This window comes from Strigops habroptila, chromosome 1 (assembly GCF_004027225.2).
Source record: "Strigops habroptila isolate Jane chromosome 1, bStrHab1.2.pri, whole genome shotgun sequence".
Classification (NCBI taxonomy): Eukaryota; Metazoa; Chordata; class Aves; order Psittaciformes; family Psittacidae; genus Strigops; species Strigops habroptila.
Window position 1 is genome coordinate 104,325,500 of NC_044277.2, and position 24,751 is coordinate 104,350,250.

At 45.2% G+C, this 24,751-nt stretch overlaps 2 protein-coding genes across 2 annotated transcripts in view; one reads left to right on the forward strand and one right to left on the reverse strand.

Annotated features, from left to right (window-relative positions):
- The window catches only part of KMT2C (lysine methyltransferase 2C), a 197,057-nt gene extending 176,483 nt beyond the window's left edge, over positions 1–20,574 (reverse strand). The window contains 1 exon segment of the mRNA XM_030478642.1: positions 20,337–20,574. Coding sequence (XP_030334502.1) covers positions 20,337–20,506 — 170 coding nt within the window. The 5' untranslated portion in view covers positions 20,507–20,574.
- A 30-nt stretch (positions 20,575–20,604) lies between these two features.
- Positions 20,605–24,751, forward strand: part of ACTR3B (actin related protein 3B) — a 105,166-nt gene continuing 101,019 nt past the window's right edge. Inside the window, exon 1 of the mRNA XM_030478592.1 lies at positions 20,605–20,677. The gene's annotated coding sequence lies outside the window, so the exon portion shown is untranslated. The remainder of the gene's footprint in view (positions 20,678–24,751) is intronic.

The window sequence follows — 24,751 nt, forward strand, 5'->3', positions numbered from 1 at the left end:
GTACAGTCTGACAAAATAATTATACTAGAATTCAATAATTCCTACAAAAAAGAATGAAGAGTATTTTGCCCTAAAAGCATCTAGATATAGTGCTGACAGAATATCAGGTACTACTTTGCACAGAACAGATACGACATAAGAAGAATAAAGCCATAAAACAGTTTACAAAGACAACCTGCAAGTGAGGCAATTAGAATTGAGTATCTGTAGGTTTTGAGTATATTATCAAAAAGAAAGAACATTTACAATGAACTAGTAAAGGGAAGCATACACCACATACTTGAAAAGTAAATGTACAGTAGTCATTAGTGAAATGAATGCCTGGCTAGCAGAGATGCAGCTGATCACATTTGCATTGAGAAAAGTGTATCTTGTCTCCTCCTCTGTTTGTTTTACAAGTAGATGGTTAAAAATCACCGTAAACAGTCTGGGAGCTGCAGGTATTTTCTGTGGTAAGCGGACTTAATTGTGCAGGACCGTCAAACACAACATACTAATATCCCCAGGATGTACGAAAAGCACAAAGACCCGTACTTGTAAGCTCCAGCTTAGTGACTGTGTTTACTTCAATACCCAGTATTTTATATAGTCGTTGGGAATCTTTAAATGTCTGCCTGCTCATTTCAGTTTTGCAATAGGAGTATTAACCCACTACTGCTTTATTTGTTGATGAAAAAAAAAAAATCCAACTTTTTATTTTCATGCTGATCCTCAGTTCTTTCAGAAACTCCAACTATGCCAAATTACGCCCTTCTAGAAAACAGTGAAGTTAAATAATAAAACTACACTAACTCAGGAACGTTTTTTGATTATGTAATGAATCCGGTTACAGCATTAACTAATGATTCCCTGGTGAATATTTAGTGTTCAGTACCCAGAATTTAGGTACCTGAGTGAAACAGCTTTTCAGAAAAATACAAATATACACCATATACAGAATAACAGGCTCTTATTTTTAAAGAATAGGTTGTTTCGGTTTTGTTGGTTTGTTTTTTTAAATCAACCTGCTACAAAGTAATGCCATTGAAAAAAAAGGGATAGCCACCCCCTCGCTTTGTCCAAAGCAAAACTGAAATGAGACTTTCCCTTCACAGTTCGCCCCAAGTTTCCTAAAGCCAGGCAGTTACATAACACTTACTTTGACTTACGACCTATTTGCTCACTGCTCATACAAAAACCATCATATATGATGGTCTGAACATCCATTACGCGGTAGGAATATGGTGTATTTTGAAAAGTGCCTCTTTGCTTCTGTCTTTAATTTACAACTACAGATAAAAGGCGGCTGGAAGGATCACCTAAAATTAACACAGGTATGGCTTGGAATCACGCAAAATTAAAAAAGGCATTCTTTTAAAAAACCGTGCATATGGAGTACTTCAGAATATTGAAGGAAGATTAATCCTATCGCGTTTTTCACCGCTCCAGAATTCAGACGGGGAAATGAAAGTGACAAAATAAAAAATAAAAAGGGGAAAAAACCCCTAAACCCCAGAGTTGTGCTGTAACGAACCATATAAAGTCGTAATGGTGATCGAACACGCGTGTGTCCCCGCAGGCACCCGCGGGTGCGCCCAGGTGTGCCCACGGAGGGGGGGGGAAGAGGGTGACCCGCGTCTTCTCCCACCCCCACCGCCCTCTTACATTTTAAATGCTCGAGGGTTACCTAGCGAGAGATGTGTAGCTCGAACCTACACATCCTCGCCAGCACCGGGGCACGGGATTCGTGACCGAGCCCAACGCCGCGCAATCCCCTTGCCCGGGTCCCCCGTCAAGTTTCTCGGTCCGGCCCCGACGGCGGGTCCCCCTCCAGCCCTCTACCCCCTCTATCCCCCGCTGTGCACGGCGCCGGGCCCGCTGTCACAGTTCGCCCTTTAATACAAAGAAGTTAAACGACAGCCGTACTCACCGCCGGCGAATTGGTTTTGCGCGACATAGCCCAGCCCCGCGGAACCTCTCACAAATCCCCCCTGGAAAATGGAGGGGCTGGCATCGGTGCGATCCGGAGGGAAGAGAAGTTATTTACATGTCACGGCCCGCGGAGACACAGCGCCGAGCGGAGACACCGACTGCTCAGCACTCCCCGAGATCAGCCATATTACCCCCAGCCCCGCCGCTCCGTACGAGCGCTTCGCTTCCCAGGCCACTGCCCCGGGGCCTCGGCGCGGCCGGGCGGGTGCGGCGCGGGCGGCTCTACAGGGCCCCCATGGCGGCGTCGCCGGGAGCGATCCGCCACCGCCCCGATCGCCTCCGAACTTCGGCTCCGGGATCCTCCCCGAACCAGGCTGGGGCCGCCGGCGGAGGAGGAGGAGGAGGAGGAGGGCGGAGGGGGAGGGGAGCGAGGGGAAGGGGAGGGGAGGGGAAAGGGGAAAAAAAAAATAATTAAAAAAAAAAAAAAAAAAAAAGAGAGAGGAAGGAAAAAAAAAAAAAGGGGAGAGAAAAAAAAAAAAAGCCGAGCGAAAGTAGATCCGACGCAGCCGGGCGCCGCCAATGTGCGGACCGGAGTCCTGCGGCAGGAGCCGGGGCCGCCGCGCCGACTGCGCTAGCGAGGCGCAGCGCCCCCGCCGGAGGCTCCCACCGCCCGGCACAGCCCGGCCCGGCCCCCGGCCCCCGCCCCGCGCCCCCCGCCGCGGGGGGAACGCGCCGGCGCTGGCGCCCAAGGGGGCCGGCCCGAGGGCCCAGGGGGACTGCGGCGGGGGAGACCGGGAACCGGCCTCGGTGTGTGCCACCGCAAGCACCCGTGCTGCGAGCGGCTTCCCGAGCGGGGAGAGCGGCAGGACTGCCCGCTCCCTGCTCCTTCCCCGCCTCCCTTCCCCCAGCGCCGGCACTTTCCCATTTAACAAAGCAGCGCAACTCTGAAGTTACAAAAACGTTTCTTTCCACAGATGCCGGCCGCCTCCCGAGCGGACCCCTCCTCGGCTGATTGGGGCCACTCTGGGAAGAAGAGGGTTTCAGCCCTAAGGATGAACGTGTGACCTCGGGAATTGGCTTTTTATTGCCACCCCCTTTATCAGTTTCAGGCTGCTCTACACTTCTCCAAACCCAATCTCGAACGGAGGAGCTAAGAAAGCAAGCTTGACAAATGTCCATCTACAAACGGCTCTTTCCTAATCCTTCAAACGGTCCGTGCCAATTTTCTTATTCTTCTACAAGGGAAAAACAAACCAAGAACACATTACGCAATGATCATTTCACTCGTATTGATAGATACATGCAAACCAATCACTCTGCCAATTTAAGTAGCAACGCAACTGCCTTTGTTCAACTTCCCTTCACGCGAAAACCCCAAACTGCTCTTGTGTACTGCTTCGCTTCTGTCAATCTTCTGTAAGTTTTCTTTAAAACTGTTTAAATAATTTGTTTACACTTCTTAAAATTTCTTCAAATATCACACATCCGCAAGACACAGGCTGACACGTTGACAACAATCATCTGATTTATCTGCCAAACAAAAAGGAGACAATGTATTATGTCTATTTTCTCACTCATTTTTTTTTTTTTTAATCAGATTCTCTTCTGTTACACCAAGTTGCAACTGGACACACTTCACCTCAGGCACCTTGTGATGTGGATAAGTTCAGTATTGCCTGATGAGTAGTGGCTAGAGAACGCCTCAATAAATGCACACAAGAAGTCAAAAAGACCATTTCACCTCCAAGACTGCACAACCCAGACCCCACACTGATTGACGCAATGTGACCCACCCCAGTAGAGGGAGTGGACCAGCGCTCCTGATCACGACATTTTTAGGTGAAACACACTCTTAGGTGCCTGGCCTACAGGAAAGTTTTTATCAAACCAATTCTCCAGAGATCAAGATAAAATTTTAAAAAGAAAGCACTCACATGAAAAAATCTCCACGTGTTTGCTCTGAAACAAGTAACTATTGTATAAGAGCCATCTGTGCCATGTTAGTACAGGTACGGACACATAAATATATTCAGCTACAAGGAGCTATCAAGCTACAGCTTATCAGCACATCTCTGGTAACCACAGGTGTTAGCACACTTAGGCTGCTGCAATGAGAAGGTTAAATATCATAGAATCATAGAATGGTTTGTGTTGGAAGGGACCTTATATATCATCTAGTTCCAACCCTTGCCATGGGCAGGGACACCTTCCACTAGACCAGGTTGCTCCAAGCCCCGTCCAACCTGACCTTGAACACTGCCAGGGATGGGGCAGCCACAGCTTCTCTGGGCAACCTGTGCCAGCACCTCACCACCCTCACAGGGAAGAACTTCTTCCTTATATCTAATCTAAATGGTCTATCTGATCTAATGGTCAGTTTAAACCATTCCCCTTGTCCTACCCCTGCATGCCCTTATAAAAAGTCCCTCTCCAGATTTTCTGTAGGCCCCTTTAGGCACTGGAAGCTTCTCTAAGGCCTCCCCAGAGCCTTCTGGTCTTCAGGCTGAACAACGCCAGCTCTCTCAGCCTGTCTGCATAGGAGAGGTGCTCCAGCCCCTGGAACAGCTTCATGGCCTCTTCTGGACTCCCTCAAGCAGGTCCATGTGCTTCCTGTGCTGGGGGCCCCAGAGCTGAACACAGTACTACCAGGTATTAACAACTATCTTAGTCTAAACCTTAGCAAAGACAGTAAAATGCCAATATTCTATTTTGCAGTAAGGGTTGGTTATTTTGGTCCAACCAACAAGTGGTGAACAGCAAAACCAGTACCAAGACATCGTCTGATTTACCTGTTCCCTTCAGCACTCATAGCTCTTTGGGTTTAACCAGGACAAACCCCTCTTGGACATGCATCTCTGCAGGGTTTAAACGTTTTTCTAACCAGTTACTCTGAGATTAACTAAAATAAGCTCCTCTTAAACCAAAGAAGATACACAGCTTCTGTCTCCCGCTGGGTATTTTCCAAATGATATTAAATAGAATGAGTTTCTGTGTTCATACTTTGCAGGTTAAGCAAGGATAGAACACTGAGTTTGTTGTACACCAGCTATCCCCTAACTGCCCCTTTATATAAGCTGCCACTGCAACACCAGTGTGGTACCTTCTGAGGCAATACCCCCTGCAACATCCCCAACACACCATAAATTCACAAAGCTGTTTCTGCTGCTATACCTTACACCTGTAGATATTTTCAAACATGTTACACTCCGTAAAAAACAAAAAAAATACATGTTTTAACACACCAGATAATGGGTCAGCTGACAAGTTGAAGTATGTTAGTACAAACAAGACAAGTTGCAATTTGATAATAGCTGGTTAAAATAATAATAATAAATTACTCTCAGTACTTTTTCCTACTCTTCATGTGACCCAAGGCGCAAGCTAACAGGTATGAAGTCACCTTAGCTGGCCTTGTTCTTCGCTAGAGCTTCAAACGTGGAGCTGCATTTTCTCTCACTTGCAAAATGCAAGATTTAGTTCTTTTACTGTGGAAGCACATTAATAGCCATAAGAATCTTAGCAAGGAGAAAACAGTCATCTTGCTACAGCACAGCCTGACAGCCCAACGCCGGTCGTGTTGAGTAATTACTGCTTTGACACATGAACTGCTCACAAGTTGCCTTCCGTAGGATTAGACAATGAGCTAAAGGAACAACTTGGGGTAGGGTTTCATGTTCAGCCACAGTTCTAACTGAAGCTGCTCCCACCCCATGCCACCTCTTCCCAGGCACTGAACCATACCCGTTCAGCTGTATGCTGGGTCATGTTGTGAACCAAGCGAGAGGACTCCTACCGCTACAGGGGAACCCAGCAAGAAGGAGCAGGGATGGACACTGAAAAAAGGCAAAGCAATTTTGTCTGCAGCAACTCCCTGCCCTGATTCACACGTCTCCACAAACGTGTGTCACCATGATGGCAAGGCAGAAACTGTTTAAGCCAATGCTTCTGCCAAGAAAATGTACATGGGAAAAATGGGATCAGTCATCGCTCCTAAGACAGACTTTTTCTTTTTTTCCTGTAAGCAACAGAAGCGATGGATTTAATGATTAAGATAAAAACTTATGTCTATACATATGGTGGACTGTTTTCTTCCAAACTCAAGCTGATTAACTCAAGGATACAACTCTCTTGAGTTGATCAAGACACATTCAGCAAAGCATGCTTTGTCTGTTTGTGGTAGTTACAATTTCTAACTTGTTAGAAAGTTCCTTCACAGCAACCAAGAGAAATTCAGACATAGATACGTCACCACTTCCAATATATTCCAATCCAAATTTCAGGTACAATACATGTACAAGTAAGAGAGATTGGCTTCACAAGGGGAGTACGACTTGGTTACGATTGCTAGGTCATACGTTTGATTTGGTACTTCACTGATCTTAAAGCGTACAAAGATGAGTATATTAAGCAGCACAAAAACGTGTTTGTCTTTTTAAAACATTTGTTTCTTAACTTCTGCTGACCTGCTATTTCCAGTATCTTCAATGGGTTTCTTACTCTAGTAATATTGTAACAACTTGAGATTAAGCCCAAAGAATCTAGTTACAAAAGGACAACAAGCAGAAAAAGAAACTCAAACATTTTTCCTCAGCCTGGCAATTTCACTGAAATGTAAAGGCAATTTACCTTCTGGCACCCTTTTATGCTACCATGCTATGTATCAACTTGAACCACCCTCTTCTCAGAGTACAGTTTCTCTGTAAATTCCACCTCTTATGCCAAAGCATAGATTAAACAGTAGTCTGACTTCCTTTTTTATTGCATTTGAAGGGATTTGGAAGTTCTTTGTTTCTAACCTGTACTAAGACAGTTTCTGGAAATAGATTCCATTTCTAAAGGTAAAAAATCAAATCATAAATGTTCCAAACCATGTTTTTAACTCTTGCCTGCACTCTCTCTTCTTGTAAGCATGAACCAGATCATAACTGGAACCCACGACAGGTCATCACCATGTCATACAGCCAAGAAACACATTTTGGGCACTAACTACAAATGCACATTAACATGCTATTATTTAAGTGATTTCTAACCATTACGCCTCAGATGTCATAACCAGCAAGCATGCTATTAGAAATAAAATTTGAACAGATATGCAAGTTTGGTCATTGAAATAGCTTTCTACATAGAAAGCATCAAATTCTGTCTTTGGCTTTGACAGACAAGCTTTGGCAAATACTGAAAAGGCACAAGGTGTCTTCTTCTCTGATGTCTTTCCATACTTCAGCCAAAGGTTACCGTCCCTGCAACAGAGATGGCAGAACAGGACATTCCCCTGCAAAGCCTACCATTACACTCAACTCACTGATGAATGAGAACGAGAGGCAGAAACCCTCCACAACAAGCTGGAGCATACCCTTTTGTCTCTGTGGCTGATATCTTCCCACACAGTATCAGCACAGACATCTCAAGGTAGCTTGAGCTCACAAAGTGTCACCACAGCTTGTCCAGTAACAGTGCAAATAGTGTCAATGGAGAAGCACAGGCTCTATCAGGTTAAAAAGCATTGAAAAAAAAAAAAATCTATGAAATAAAAAATTTAGGTCTTCAAATCTCACATTACCTCTAGAAATTTCAGATTTCCTTACTCAACTTCTTCACCTTCCCAACAGCACGATTTTCCCTGCTACTGAAGGAGCATGGCATGTGGTGCTTCATACAGAAACACTGCACAAGAGAGAAGAGTCTCATGGCCTGTGTCCATTTCACACCACTACTAAGTCCTGCTATGGGTAAACTCCATTGCATAACTGAAACAATAACGTAATACTGCTTATCAGCAGTGGAAATAAAGGGGTGGACAAATAAATTCAGAAAGGACTACAAACCAATATAGTCAAATAGACCACAAGTTGAAAAGAGGGTGCAAGAAGAGAAAGGTAGAAATCAGGCAATACCTAAACACTTATGGGCCATCAGAAGATGAGCTGTTGCTAATGGCAAGCATTGTCAGCTGCTAGCACAGGCAGGACAAAATTGTTTTCAACAGTGTATGGTGGAAATCCAATGAGAACATAAGTTCTGACGTATTTTCTTTAAAGCAATCAAAATAGCCCTGCCCTGTTCTAGCAGACAAACTTTTATTAAACACACTGTTTAAGAAGAAAATCTGGAATGTCAGGTGGCACCACTTCTGGGGGGTGGGGGGGACCCCAAAATAATACCCCAACCTTAGTAAGCAAGTAATTATTTATTTAGTATACATTGAACCACACAGATTAATAGATAAAGCAAGTATCAGGTGACACCAGGAATAAGGAACACAGACAATGAAACAAAGATGTAGTAAACTCTTTTCTTTCAAGAAAGAATACAGGAAAACATCTTCTACAAAAGGTTATTACACATAATTCACTGTGGAAAAGCAATGGGTACAACATAAATAATGGCCATGACCATCAGAAGGGATGCTCGTAGAAGAGGATCAGGCACTAACTCAGGTTGGAAAAGGCCTCAAAGGTCAGCTAGCCCAACCTCCTGCTCACAGCAGGTCAAACAGAGTCAGTTCCCAAAATGGTTTACAAATATTTTTGAAGTTCAATTTGTTGTTTACATAGCCGAGTAATTATACATAGCGCTGTAATCAGATGGCGGGACCCTACTTGAAATAGCTTTTGCCCCAAACAAACCAAGTACAGAAAACAGAGATCAGGTGATATTCTGGTGGTCTAAATCACACCTAAATCCCTTCATCTAGTATTTCCTATTAGATGACTCCAAGGAACTCCCTGCTCAGTCCTGAGGCCTTCTGAATCGCATTTCAGATACCCAGTTCTCTCTTCTGACTCAGCATAAAGACTTCAGCAGAATTAGAGTAGACTTCCTCCTATTCATTAGTAAGCTCCTTGAGAGTAGTAAAACAAATATCATTATTCTTTTAAAGCTTTGAAAGAAAACAATTGAGATAGAAACTAGACCATCACAATACTGCCGAAAAAGAAACCGAGGTGGCATGACTACAGGAGCAAGAACTCAGTCTCTGCCCTGTCCCCAAGGCCCATTACTAATAGCTGTTATGGAATATGCTCCCACACCATATGACGTAGTCACATCCATGCAGCTGTATATTTCCTAGGTTCAGTCTGGGCTACATGTTGGGGGACCAAAAAAATCCCCAACCAAAACCAAAACAGAAAACCTCAACAATCTAACGTTTATAGTTTTCAGCTAAAAGTCAGCTAACAAATGTCAATCACAATACCTTCCCACATTCTAGCCAAGCAAGGAAAATAGTGCACCTTAGAAGATACAGGATAGCCGAGAGCCTAAGCTTCAACTCAACAAGTCTGTACATGTCCAAGATGGTTACAACTTCACTTTTTTGAAGTGTGAGCATATTAACTAAGTGTAGACAAGAAACTCTCATTGGTCTAAAAAAGCCTTTAAAATAACATGGTCAAGCTAACAATTTGAAAGCAGGTTCTTTGTGCCAAGACAGTCAAAAGCAGGTAAAACTTAAAAAAACAAAACCAAAAAAACAAACACACAAACAAAACCCAACACATTAATTGAAAAAAGTAAACTGAAAATATTTTAAAACCAGTATTTCTTTACATTAAGTTAACAGTAATTTAACCCCCCCACTGGCAGTGTCCGGTTAACGAGCCTTGAGATCGAGATTTTCTGCTTGTCCATGAAGTAGGTACAAAACCAACAGTACTTTCTCTGTTCTGTTCTACTGGTATGTCCTTATCTGAGAAAACCACACGGACAGCACACAAAATATGAGCCAGTTTACCAAGTTTTTGTATTTCTTCTTTACCAACAAATACATTTGAAACAGAAATGATCGTATCTCCAAGCTGTACACAGCACATGACAGCACAAAGAATACTCTCTTATTCCATTACAAAAAGAGGTGACAGAATAGCCAGCCATGAGCCAACCCCTCACCGCTACATGGAAGACCTTAGGGAAATAATTTCTTTAAATAATCGTGCCTACAGATCATTTATTTCCTGAGTTACCCCCTCCCATTTCTATGCCCAATTCTCTCCTAAAGGGTTTCTGGAAGACACAGGCAGAAAAATAAATTGGAATTCCCGCTGTATCTATTTCGCACTTTCCTTTGTGTAAATCTCTACCAGGATGCTGGATGCAAGGTTGATTATGCAAAACACGAACCAGGAAAAATTGTGTGTCAGAGACTGAAGTAGCACTGAAAGCCAGCGTTTCCCAGAGCCTTATGGCTTGTTCATCCCATCTCCTCTGCTCCCTCTAGAGCAATTCTGCTGTGAGCTCTTCTTCCTGAACTTACATCCCTATGGGTTAGAGAACATTAACTGTGGCACAGTGTTTGCCCAGGAGGCTGAAAGTAAAACCGATGAGAATTCTGTCAGTTTCATTGAATTCCTCCTTAAAGAAAAAAAAAAAGGCAAACCACCGGTTACTACTAAATTAAACATAGCTGGTGATGTTGGCCTTGAGGCCGACTAGCACACAACAGCCTACATCTATGCTATCTAAGTCTCAAACTCCCAAACGAAGCAGCCACATGGAAACTATGCTGGGAACGGTATGTGGCCCAAACAAACCACCAGGCCAGCCTTGAGAACTGTTTGGAAGAGTGCTGGCAGGCCCAGGTGCAAACTGTACAAGCAACTGCTGCAATAATCTGACAACAGGATGATAGTGCCCAGTGACTCCAAACCTTCTTTCTTCACAATGAAAAGCATCTGGCCCATTTCTAAGTGAAGTTCTAGTGTCATGCAGTTCAGTGGGCCATGGAAAGAAAAGAAATAACATACTCACTTGCTTTTATTACAAGGGGGGGGGGGGGGGGGCAGGGAATGACAGAGGAAAAGGCAGAAAGTTTGAGTAGAAACAAACACATAAGCCACAGAGAACGGGAACTAGGGAATAAGAAACTGGAAAGGCTGAGAGAGAAAAACTTCCACTGACCCAATGAGGGGAAGATGGTAAGCCTCTTGAAGCAACAAACAGAATCTTTCAGAGCACATATCTCGAGGGTAAGAGGCGGCCTTCATCATCCAGACAACTAATAGAAAACCAAAATAACAAAACAAACAGCTCAACATGTTCGTGAAAATGTTGAGGACAACTGTTTCACGAAGTTGAGGATGCCAGAAGAGCAGTTACTTCACACTTCACTCTATTAGGGCAGGCTCCATTTTAAACATCTCAATGTGTACAGTGATTTGGCTGGAAGTGGTAACGAGAAGCATTCACTGTGCCAAGGAAGGGGAAAAACTGAGAGCAGTAGAAAAAGGAGAACAATTTTTTATCTTCAATTAGCTGAAATAAGAAAAGCAAATTTCAACAAACTCTTTGAACTTGTTGGTAGAATCTCTTGAGAACACGATTTAAAGGAGGGCTGGAATACAGCTATTGTACTGGAATACACACAATGGCAAAGTATTCCAGCACAGGGGAGAGATAGGCAATGTAGTATGAACAACACCAACTGCATCAAAAGCAGCCAGTAATAAGGGTCTGAAACTAGAAAGAATCATATTAGGAATGGAAACAAGGGCTTTTTAATGAATATAAAGAAACAGCATAAACTGTCAGGGATAAAAATCAGAAGAGATAAAAGCACAGCATGCGTTATTACCACTGTGCAATATAAAAGGCAAACAAAGTTTCAGAAATATTTTAGAAGTAAGAATAAAAACACAAAAATCAGTACATAGCAATGTTAAAGGAGAACAAATGGGTAACAAAACAGAATCAAATGCCGTTCTCTGTATTATTCCAGCCTTCATAAAACAGATCTATTGTAGCTAATACTGAAAACTTATTTTATTATGCTAAATAGTCTGGGCAATTCAAGTCAGCAGGACTGGAAGAAACTCACACTGTATTTCAGAAACAAACAGAAGAAGTCTCTAAACTATGAGTGATGATCTTCCATAATACAGTCCTGGTGAAACTGCCCTAAGAGAGGTCAGCAACAATGAACTAGAGCACTCAAAGGGTATTTATCTGCAAATTATTTTCACTCAATTTTTCAATTTCATTCAGTCAATGTGGGAGAACATTGAAGGGAGGTGCCTTCCCCCGGGACCTGCATACGGCAGAGGCTATGAACAGAGGACAAGATCTTAATAAAAATCATTCTGAGAAATTGAAAAGTGGTTCACATCAACCAAGTTGCTTCATAAAGACTAGCAAACTTTTGAAGGTAAGTCAACATTAAACTTGCTCAGTGCAGGACAAAGGAGACAATCTCCTAATAAATAAAAGCTATTTATAAAAAATGATCTCTGTTTCAGCTTTGGAGTCTTAACTGCAAGTAATACAAGACAAAACTGGCTTAATCAGCAGTAAGGAATATTTATTTTATACTTTAAGAAATTAATTACTGAAACCAATTGCTTAGAGATGCAGTGAATTGCATTCACCAGATACATGAAAAGAAGTTGGAGAAACATTTGTAAGAAATGGTACAGATACACTACACAGAAGGATGAGCAAGATCACCCTGGAGTCTTTTTTGGCCATGCAGTTCCATTCACCTGTTGTGATATAGCAAAACTAAATATTCATTTTATTCACTGTGCTTCTGAACTCCACACTTCAGGAACAAACCTAAATAATTCACATTCTATATTTATGAAATGGTTAATAAATCTCCCAAATTTTGCTACAGAATAGCTCCCAATTTATTCATAACAGTATGGAGCCACCCTATTAGGTTTGTTGAAAAAACCTTCAGTAAGAACACTGCAGACAGTCTTCACTGCCAAAGACAGGAGCATAGATACTATGATCAGAATACCCGGGCTCCATGAACCCTGGGATGTTCCAGAAGTCATTCTGGATCAGCTAAGGCTTCCAGGGAGCAAGGTACTCTCAGTCACGTAAGATGCTGACAAATGTTTAGCAGCAGAGACTACACAGTTGGACCACATCTTCACTATCAAAAATTCCTCTTATCTTACTGTGTCATACAAGTGATTCAACTGCACATGTTCCAAGGGAAAAAAAAAAATTATAATAGGTAAAATAAAAAATTACTAAACTTTCCTAAGGCTGATTTTTTTTTCTGATAGCCTAATTAAAACTATTTTTGGCAAGAATTTATTGTCAGTAATGATGTAGCAGCAGAGTAAAAGGGCCTCTTTTTTTCTTCCCCCTGCCAAAAGTCAGAGGGAGGGGAGCATCCAACTTTAACTGGGTTTCCAGCAGTTTCTTCAAGAAAAGCAATTAGAACATTGATTACTACAGCACTGAATATTAGTCATATATTTATATTGGAATGGCTGGCAACAGGATTTGGTACGTGTGTGAGCTAATAAAAATACTTGCAAAAATGCAAAAGGGAAGAATATTCTGAAAGAAGCAAGATCTCATGTGTTTTTATCATAATGCCTATACATTGATATAATGGCAGGAAGGAGCTTTCAGAATACCAGAAACTACTGCTAACAGAAAATATTTTACTTATCCTATTATTTTAGGGTACTTTGAATATTCAATATAAGAATGATTTGAAGCATTAAAGTGAGAACCCAAGTTCCTTATTTAATCAATGTTTGGGACAAGAATCAGTTAGATGAGAACAACTTGTCTGCCTACAGGTTGTGAAGAACCCTCTCAATAGCACTTTTTTTTAAAACCACTGACCAACCAGCATACACAACATGACCGTAGGCTGTAAAAATCTGCCACAATGTCCTGTAAGAACTCATGTATTGAAGAACTCAAAGAAGTCAGCCTCAAAACCAAACACCCTCAAAATTTCAGACAACCACAGCTATCGCTTCTCAGACACTACTTTAATCTGGCAATGCTACCGAAAGCTGTAGCTCTGCCTCTCCGCAGCCTGGCCGCTCGCTCTGGCCTCCTCCCTCATGCTATCACAAACACGTTTCTTTGCCAGGTTAGTTTTAACGCGGATCAATTTCCCAACACAGCTCACCACACGGCTACAAATGCCTGGGTCAGCACAAGGGAGAGAACAAGCAGCTGGCAGTGGAGGGAGGGCAGCTCTGCTGCTGCTTTTCCCTGCCAGAACCAGCTTAAGATTTATGGTGTTTGGGGAAAATAACCACCTGATGCACTCCATAGACTCACTGCCTGTGTTTCTCTAAGTAATAACAACTGTAGATTTTAAAGGCTTTTTCCTACTTCATGTTATTTCCTTTTAAAAGCACCAGGGCTAGAAGACCTTACTCAATGCAGTTCTTGAAGCAAGTGCCCAAACTTATTTTGACTAACCCAGGAATGGCATGAATGGGAATGTCCAGTGCCATCCTTCTACTAGAAAACAGAAAAAAGGAAAGCAAAAATGCACGATTCAATGAAAGTTACTAGCAAACAGTACTTGCTACAGTAAAATCTTGCTTATCTGTATTTATCCAAACTACATGAATCATGCAGATTCCATGAACTGGTAATCAAATATATTAAACACAGAAAGGAGAAAAGCTTTCAACATTTTTAAAAAATTGTTAGTCAATGTTTTATAACATTTTAGTGTCCCTATGGCAGCATTTCTTAAGAAGTTAAATCCACAGCCTCCATGTGTAATAACATAAGGGAGAGATCATCAGTAGTGGATAAGGAGATTCTATTTTCCCCAGTTACATACGACCCCGCTGCTCTTCCAACATTGTTGTGGAACAGCTGGGCCACGGGGGCTAAAAAACAACTTCGGCCTGAGAAAGGCAGAGCTTACCTGTTCTCAGCAAGCCAACTGCCTTGGAAAACCATCTCTCAACTCAGATGACGACAAAGAATAGAAATGTCCATTTGCAATTACTTATCTTATAAAAGAACAATGACAAGAAGTCAGTAGGGGTTGAACATGCTAACAAGAAATAATAATTAAAAAAAAATAATAATATCCACAAGCAAAGCCAAGAAAACTGAAGTGGTTTATTGTTTAAAGTCTCCTGCGTCAAAAGATGTCTGGTGTGTGGATGGCTCAAAGAATAGCAACTAAGAGACTGGGTTCTTCTTCCTACTTCTGCAAAAATGAGCCTTATGACCAATATACCGAATAGGTTAAGATTTTACGGACTGTCAACATACTTGATCTGCCATGACACTGTCTGAAAGCACTTGGAGGTCCTCTCACGACAACAGCTACAGAAGTTCAGTGGATCATCAAATACAAACATTAACAATCTAACAACTGCAATGTCAAAAAAGAAAAAACCTCAAAGAATTCTTCATTTGCAAGTGCAGTCTGTTTCAAATTGTGAAAACTGTAGGCTAAGGTTATAGGAAAATATCTCTTTCCAACATTAAGCCTAATCTCACTCACCCTTAAGACACAAACGAAGACACCACTTCACATTAATCAACATTTGAACAACTTTGATAAGGTGGCAAAACAATTCTATAAAACCCACTATGTGTAACAACTTCCAGTCATCCAATTCAGCATACAAGTACCGTCAAGAACTGAAAATCAAAAGATTCATACAAAGTTCATTTACCAGAGCTCATTTACCTGAACAAAATAGTACTGTGAGGAATTTAAGCCAGGCTCCTATGCAAGAACTACATAAGACAGATGGGTAATTGCTTGGTAATACGACTATGATGAAGTCATGCAACATGGGCTGCCGAAGAAAATGGCACAAAGTTCCCAAGGGACCCTGGCTCCACATTGCTCTGTCCTGTTCTACAGCGGATTAGAAAGGCCTTCAACGAGCTGGTGTCAAATCCTGATTATGAAGCCTACTCCCTTGCCTCACCTCTTCACACTGCAGTCTAATATGTACCTTCTGGCTTTTGGCCAAACATTTTGATACGTGGCTTGTACAGGCAGAACTATAGGCCACTATTTGCTTTACTACCTTAACCCTTATCTGTACAATAGCTGTACAAAGCCCATCCATCGAAAGACTTCAGTCTCATAGTATCGGGTAGTAATGACTTTCCCTAACCGTGAACATGTATTTAGGAACATTTTTATTGTATAACCCAACAGAAATTTTCCATTTGCAGATGTTAAATTTTGAAGTGAGAAAAGGGCAGGCAAATAAATATACAAATAAGTATCACATAGCAAGTATCACATCACATACTTGTGTGATGAACTAAAGAAACACAGCTGAGCTATAAAGAGAATCCATCCAATATGTTAAGGTTCTTTTGAAATGAGTGTAGATATCTTTAAATATTGGTCCACCCTAATGCAAATGCAGCAAAAGTAATGTTAAAAACTGTTAATCAATCATTTCCTGGCAAAAAATGCTATGCTTAAGTGTCCTCAAAACTATCCACATGTATGAAATCTATGGCCTTTGAAAACCTACTGCAGCTTACACCAAAGTAATGAAGAACTAGGACAAAAATTAGAACATAGGTAATTAAAAAATAAACACACATGAAGTTTTCCATAAATTTCATGCTTTTTGAAATCATTATCCTATGCTGTTTTCAACTACACACATTTGCAAAAATAATTTGAAACATACATCAACATCTGATGGATGCTGAATATAAAATTTAGAATGAGCTTAGATACTGACTTACAAAGTAACTGCTATCATGATCACAACTGAGACTAAATTTTTGCTATGTCTGTGCTGCTTATAACCTGTATAGACTAAGAAAGCTCTAATACTTAAAATAGATTACAAAATTGTTTACTGCACCTGTACAATGCTATTCTGATACATTTTCATGAATAACCAGCCGTTCATACAATGACAATATAGCTAAAACAGAACCAGTACTCTTCCCCTGCAACTTCTTTTTGATTACATTCAGGAGCATAGCCTGGGAGTTGAGGTATAATCCAAGTACACGAGTTAAGTTTCCCAGATTTCAGGCCATACGATGAGACCGCCTTTGGTTATAGTTCTGTGTGTTCTTCCTCCTTCCTGGTGAAGCATACCATGAACAACCTACATGCTCTCAATTTTGAGGCTCTGCACGGCCTATTCTAGTTCTATCTCTTAAATCTGAACTGCTGCTCTACACAGATACCCAGTCGTCAACACGTAAGAAAGAAAATACGAGTGTTTGACTAGCACTTCAGGCAGGAAACAAGCTATCTGTAAAAATCCTCAGGGTGACAATGCTTTATCCTTTAAATATACCCTCCAAGTCTGATGCCCATGAATCATTCACTGATGCGAAGATAGCCACAGTACTGCATCTTCTTCTGCTCATAGTATTCTCGCAGATCCCTTATGCTTTCCCAATACATTTCTTTCATTTACATGCTGTCTTATCTTTACATTTAAATTAAGAAATTGTGCAGCAGCAATCCTTGCTTATTCATTTGTCCTGTAGGTAGCAAATGGTGCCCTGGCCTTTAGGCACTATTACAATATAAATCATAAAAATGAACTGTTCACCCAAGATTAAGTCCCCTGACAAGGCTATTCAGGAAGCTGTATCCTTCAAACAATGATAAAAGGCTGTTCCGGCATCAAGCTAAAACTCAGTAACTCTTCAGGTACTGACACCACTGATTCCCAGTTCATCACCTGTAGGAAACCTGAACTGTTCCCTGTATGTACCCACGAACACAGTACCACTGGGATTTTTACTGACAAGCAGGTAAAACGCAGGATGACAGGGACTTCTGCAGAGCTGTCCTACTGAAGAACCCTGTGCTCCCTTAAAGTAAGCCTACTTCTAAGAAGAGTTGAGAATCCCTGGCATCTCACAGAAGCAGAATCAAGGCAGTTTTCCATCTGTCTGCTTAAAACTCATTGAATTTGCTTAAAAACATGGCCTTCGAGAAGGCAAAACAGCAACCTACAGCACTTTCCAATACGGTATTGTTCTTTAATGGAAGCATCCATAGCTGAGGAATTATTCTACTTTGGCTTTGCCACTCTAATGTAGGGCTCTTTGTTTTATCATTACTTAGACTGAATATTCAGTGGAACATTTCCTATAATGGGATAAAGCAGTTGAACAATTTGACTGGCTAATAGTGATTTAAACATGTGATTACAGTACAGAAAATGGTCTGACATATGCTCTTTTATCTGTTTTACATGAGGCACATTAATCCAACTGGAAAGCACAGAAGTGAAAAGGAAGATAGGACCAAGCAGTCCTAAGAAAAAATAGAAAATATTTTTACTTCTTTTATTTCTGCATTTGTTTAGCTGATTGTAATCAGTATTTTGTAAATAGAAAAACTTACAAAATAAAACCATTTTCTCCCCCAAATGGGTGCAACTAAAAAATACCAGTCTATACCTACTTCATGAAAGAGAGAAAATAACCATTTTTGATAAAAACATAGTTTTAAAGAATTTATGACTTGTAACACCTTTACCAACATTACAGCTTTTCCACAAAAATGCAGAAGCACACTCAGCACCGCACCAGGCAGTAACAATCATAGTGTGAAGAAAAGGAGTAGTGGTTCATTTTAATTTTTGTCTCTGCTAATTTCATTTCCAGCTCTTACACGAACACTTATAGTCATGACAGCATAAGTATGTAGTTTTACAGGAAAATTTAATTTCCTCCTAAAACTAGTCGATAGTATTCCCATGACACCAAAAACCTAACCGGGGGGGGGGGGAAGGAATTACCTCTTTAGCACCCACTTTTCATCAAAAGCATGTACACAACCTCAAACTGGCCTACGAGATACATCAATTTTCACAAATGAGACCACTTTGCTTTTTGTGCAAACTGGTATATTTCAGCTGCATTTGCATTTTTCTTCCTAAAACTTCTTTGAAAAGAAAACATTCAAAGGTTTCCTATGTAAGGTATATGGATCCTGTATGTATAACTAAAACCAAAGTATGTAAAACTAACTATAAAGGAGACAAACCCAAGAAATTGACCACACGTGTATGTTTGCCAACTACTTTCAGCTACCACTGTATGAAAATTTGTATCACGAATATGTAAGATAATTAAAAGAGGGAGCTGCAAACAATACATCACCATCAAAACCAAGGGGTGAGCATTAAAATCTTTGAAGGGAAGCTTTCATCAACAACAGTAACAAAAAATCCACATATCCCAAACTAATGGTAGTTCTGTCATGGGATATTTATGTAACACATATTTGTGAAGACGAATTTGTATAGAGGAAAGCATAGTCTTTGCATGCGTTTAGGTCCAGCCCAGCAGAATCCCTCGCTGGTGTTCTGGACTTCCACCATGACATTATGGTCGGACTCGATCTTAAAGGTCTTTTCCAACCTAAAGGATTCCGCTTCTGAAACCTGCGGTGAGGTCTGGAGTGGGCAGTTAGCAAAGCGCCAGGAACTCACCTGGTTAAATGGACTCGAGGGGTGTCAAACTGAAAGCGTCCCTTCAAAACAAAGGGAAACAAACTCTGGAAGCCCGAGGCTCCAGCAGACCCGACCGCGCAGAGGCTATTTTACTAACGATCATCACGTTTCTCCTTAAAATGTGCTGGCCCAGCTTTGCCCTATTACTGCTGCCATCAGGTATGTCACGGCAAGACCCATCCCACTCAGAAATAACCCGCGGGGAGCGCAGCCAGCGCGGCAGCAGCACCTCCACGGAGGCGGCCACAGGCCTCTCGGAGCCCAGCCCGGCACCTCACGCCTATCAGCGGCGGGGCGGCCATACCCGCCGGTCTGCCCGGGTCTCTCAGCGGGGGAGCAGCCGTTGGCACGGCGGGCTCCCCGTACCCGCGCCGCGGGAACTCGTGCGCGCCCGCCCGGGGCTGCGGGGAGAGGAGCGGCCCCTCAGGAGGGGCTCCCTCGGGGCGGGGGGGCGGCATGCCGCGGCCGTCGGGGCTGACGAACGCCCGCGCCCCCGGCGGGGAGAGGCCGCGGTGAAGGGAAAGCTGCCAGGGCCGGGGAAGCGGCACCCCCGCCGCCCCCCCGTGTGTTTGTTGTGCTTCGGCACCGTCCCGCCGGCGCGTCCCTCCGTGCGAGGCGGCCGCCTGACAGCTCCCCACCTCCGAGCACACGGCGGGGCTGGCGGCGGACAAACTCCTGCCTCAACTTTGCGTGTGCGCGTCCGCACCCGCCTGGGTGTGTGTGAGGGGGGAAGAGGGGATTCTCTTCTCTCCTCGCCACCCGCCGAGAAGCGTCTTTTCTTTCCCAAAAAGAGGAGGGGGGGATCAAAAGGGAAAGCGACGAGAAACTACCGTCAAGCACAGGGAATAGCCAGGCGACGCTGAAGGCAGCCGAGCGTCCTGGAGAAGAGACCCAAAAAGGAGAAGGGGGAAGGTGCAAAGGCAAGGGAAAATAAGGAAGAGGGGGAAGAGCTAAAGAGAAACTCCGAAGGAGGAGAAGAAAGGAATAGGGACGGTGAAAGAAAAGTGGAAAAGGGAGAACAGGCGGAGGAAGACAAAGGTGAAGAAGGAGGAGGAGGAGGGGAAAGTGCAAAGGGGAAAGGAGGAGAAGAAAGACGTGCCCTTCTCAAAATGGCATTAGGCAGGAGGGAGGGGGCGACGGGCGGCGGGTCTCCGCTGACAGCTCTGCCTGCGCCTGGCCGCCGGCCCCTGCCCCTCTGTGCCTCGCACACACAAACGCTGAACTTACTTCTTTCTGGCTCTCTGGAAAGGGGAAGCGCCATCTTTGCGAGGCCGGCCCCTAGGTCTTTTGTCTGTGGCTGCTGCTGCTGAGGGGGGAGCTCCAGGCTCGGGGGGCTGCTGCTGCTGCTGAGGCGGCTCCACCACCGCCACCACCAGACTCTTGTCCTCCGTTGACATCCTAGTCAGCAGGACGAGAGAGACACATGGATGATGATGATGAGGATGAAGATGAGGATGGTGATGGGGATCCCGATGCTCCTCCTGCTCCCGCGGCTCCTCTCCTCCTCACCTCCGCCTCCTCCACCTCCGCCTCGCATTGCTGGCCTCAGCCGCCGCCGACCAGCACAGGTAGCAGGGGGAGCAGCATGGGGAGAGCAGGAGGGGGAGGGAAGGGGGGGGGCGAAGAGAAAGAGCGCAGAGGCAGGAAGGGTCTCACACACAATAACACCCCCTCCCCGGCTCGGCGGGGTCTGTCGGGGCTGGGGGAGGTGGCGGGCGAGGTGAAGAGAGCGAGCGAGAGGCGGCGGATCCCGCCGCGGGGCGCCCCCCCCCCTCAGAGGCCCCGGGAGCTGGCGGCGGCTCCGGCTCCTGCGCTGCCCGGCTGCGGCGGCCGCCGCTTCATTGTACACTGGCCCTGCGCCCTCCCCCCGCGCAGAGCCCCCGGGGGCGGAGGAGGAGCAGGCGGCGGAGGCGGCAGGGGCCGAGGCCGAACGGAGGAAGTTTTGACAGCTCCAGCTGTTGTGTGTGTCGAGGGCTGAGTCCGGCCGGGCTCCGCGTCCCCTTCCCAGCCGGGCCGGGAGCAGGAAGTTTAACTTTGGGGAAAGAAGGAGGAGGAAGGGTGAAAAAGGGGGAGGAGGAAGGGGGAGGAGGAGGAGGAGGTGGCGGCTCCCTCCCCCCTCCCCGCGGGGTGGAGAAGGGATCCCGGCGCTGCCGCCGCTGCCCTGGTGTGTAACCCCCCTCCTTTCCCTTCCCTCCCCCGCCGCCAGTGCGACACATAGACACAGGACCCGCCCGCCCGCCGCCCTCCTCCCCCCGCCGCGGCCCCACACTGCGCCTGCCCGGCCCGCCCGCCGTCCGTCCCACGGCGCAGACACCCATCCGCCGCCGACACTGACCTCACGGGCTGGCTGCCGCGGCGGGCTGTGGGGAAAGCGCGGAGCGGGGACGGGACGGGATGGGATAGGATGAGATGAGATGAGATGAGATGAGATGAGATGAGACGGGACGCGGCGCCCCGGGGAACCCCACGCACCCACACCGCCCCGCCGGGGCCGGCAGCCCGCTTGCTCCACCACCCTCTCCCCGCCCTTATTTTTTATTTATTTCCCCCACGGCCCCGTGGAAAAGAGAAATAAAAGCCCCGTCTCTATGTGGGATGAAAGTGGCCGCTTCACACCGGGGTGCTCCCGCACCGGGGCTGAGCTCCCGGGGACGACGGCTCCCGGGGCAGCGCAAGGTGCCCGCCCCGGCGGCGCTCGCTCCTCCCGAGCCCCGGGGAGCCGGGGCACGGCTGGCTGCTGCCTGAAGGCGGGGAGCTCTCCCCCATCCCCCCGCCGTGCGTCTGCGGCTCGGGGCGGGCGAGGGAAGAAGGCAGCGAGGAGCCGCGGCCGCCCCGGAGGAGGGGAGGGAAGGGAGGGAGCAGAGTTCAGCGCTGTGTGCGAGGGAGACAAAGTCTGGGGAGCGTGGCCGCTTTCCAGCAGCTCCGGCTGGAACAGCTGCGGCCGCTCGGGGCGGCGGGGGGGCTCCCCCGGGCAGGGGCCTAGCTGGCTGCCTGCCCGCCCGGCTGCGCCGCGGCTCGGGGCGGGGTTAAGCCTCATTACACGGGATTTAACGTGTCCCGGAGGCCGGGAGGGACTCCGGCTCCGAGGGGAGGGGGAGCGCTGTGGCCTCGCAGCCGGAGAAAAGTCCGGCCACGGGGCGAGGAAGCGGGCCGCACCCCCGGACTTTCCTCCCGGGCCCTTCCCCGGGTGGGAGCGGCCGCGGAGTGGAGCGGGGCCGCCGGTGTGGAGTAGGCCGTGCCGCTGCCCGGCCGAGGGCCTCCGCCGCCCGCCTCCGCACCGGGCGCCGCCCTGAGGGCAGCCCCTGAGGCGGCCTCCTGCCTCCTTCCCTCCGTGCCTCCCTCATTGCCTGTCGCGGCGGGTAGCGCCGCGGGGCCCCTCTCCCCAGGCCCGGGCCTCCCTTCCTCCCTCCCTCTGCCCAGAGCTGAAGCTGCGGGTGTGAAAGGAGTCAGTAGCTCGGTGCACAGATGCTGAATCATGACATGAGTTGTATGGACGGAAAAGAAATGAACCGTGCTGCCCTGCAGCGTGCAAGGATGACTCGTGTGGGGAGAGCGTGTTTGAGAACTTGGCCGGACTTGGAGAAATCGTGGGGAGCAATACCTCCAAGACTCCAAGTACATACACATTCATCTTGAGAGCCCTGCACTGTTTCTCCCTTGTCGTTTAGGTTTCCGTTCAGTGTTTGAATCCCGGTTGGTAAAATGGCCTAGGGTAGCACACAGGTACGACAAGGAAGGGAGAGTAGGAGGAGCTAATGTTAGTATTTTTATGACATAAAAATAAACACAGAGCAGTCTGGACCTTTACACTGTTCTTCCCAAATTTTTCATGTGTCAGCTCCAGAAATACTATATTAAAATGGCATGCTGTGGCAAACAGGACTTCTGCTGGTCTGTTTTCCTGGGAACCATTTCATAACAAAAAGCCTTTGTTGGTTCATTATTTCCTAGGTTTGTGAGTAATTAAATTAGACCTTTGTGACATTTTCATATCTATACATGGAAATAAAGGTAATATATTAATCTCTATAATTGTACTCTCATACATACATGTATTTAAAATTCTATAAAGCTTTCCCTTTTGGTTAGCCATGCAAGGACAACAGCTGGATTGTTGGCGCCATTTCTTGGCCTTATTACTGAAAATGTACTTACTTCTGCCAAATTAAAGTACATATCCTGAGCTAAGTGTTTGTATTACGAAGTCTGCAAATGACAATGTAGGTATACTGCTCAGATGACTTCAGGTATGGGAACTTAATCTGTTTACATATTGTCTGACACAGAAGAAAGTGCCTTTGAATTTTGTTAACTCGGGCAAGTTAGCATAATTTAACTGAAAACGTTTAATGCCATACAGGCCCAGACTTGGGTGGAGCAGAGAGGAAAAAAGCAGGGAAGGGGAGGGAGAGGGAAGTAAAAGGCCACAGCCTCTGCACAGTGAGATCGCGGTGTGGCATTTGCTCGAGTTGCCAGGTTGCCATCTGGTCTGCTAAAAAAAATGGCCATCCCCTGAAACACTGGCTGTGCATGTGCGGCTCTGCAGCACATGCGCAATGGCCTGCGTGAGTATGGGATGTGTCAGAGCTACTATGCATGGGCAGATTGATGGGACCTGAGATGTGAGCACGCTGTGGGCTCAGATCAACTGCTGTAGGTGTATGGGGAATAACTGTCACATCCCACAGCAGAAACACGGTGAAATCACCATATCCACTCTTCCATGCATGGTTCATCCAGTCCTCCCATGCAGACATTGTCCAATAGACGACCTATAAGTGGTTGAGCTTTAGGCTTTGTCTCTTATGCAAAAGCAGATGTGGATTTCTATTTTTTTCTTCTCCATTGTTTTTTACATTAACTATTTGTATGTGGTTAACAGTATAAAATCTGAGTGGAGGCAGGATGAAGTTAGTTCTGATGTAGCGTGGTCTAGGACAAGACCGTGTTAAGGGACTTAGGCCTATTCCTCATGCTGCTGTGCCTCATCTCTGTACATGTCCAAACAAAGCTAGGCAGGTCTGTTCTGTGAACTGCTGCGGTCACTGCCATGGCAATCAAAGGTGCGAAGAACTATGTAGGACTGAGAGATTTGTGAGCAGGAACCTAAAGTGGAGGTGGAATTGTAGGAAACTGTATTTGCTAGCATTATTTATCACTCAGTGAAGGCAGGGGAACAAGCTGGGAGAAATTGTGTCACCAAACATAAATCCACTGTAGGAGTGCTTTGTTGGTTCAGGACAGTTGAACAGCTCTGTCAGGAAAAATTTTACATTTATTTATACCTGGCCTACACCAGCCACTTCTTATAAATATCTCTATCTATCTGGAAAATACAGCAAAGATGCAATATCAAATGAACAGGTCCTCTGCTTTTACTGAATCTTAAGAGATCTTCCAGTTCATTATAAAATAACTCAGGTCAACTGACTCACATAATTTCTTTTAACTTTCAAGGACAAGCAGCTGTGAAACTTTCAACAAGAATTTTATGTTCTAAACTTCCTTAAAATAAACATTTCTGTGGTTTTGGAATTGTTTCTGAAATATAAGTGAGACCTTTGCAGTACTGATTAAACAATGCGTGCTATCAGTTTTAACTTCAGAACATCACAAGTTGTCCCAATGTGCTTAAGACAAAA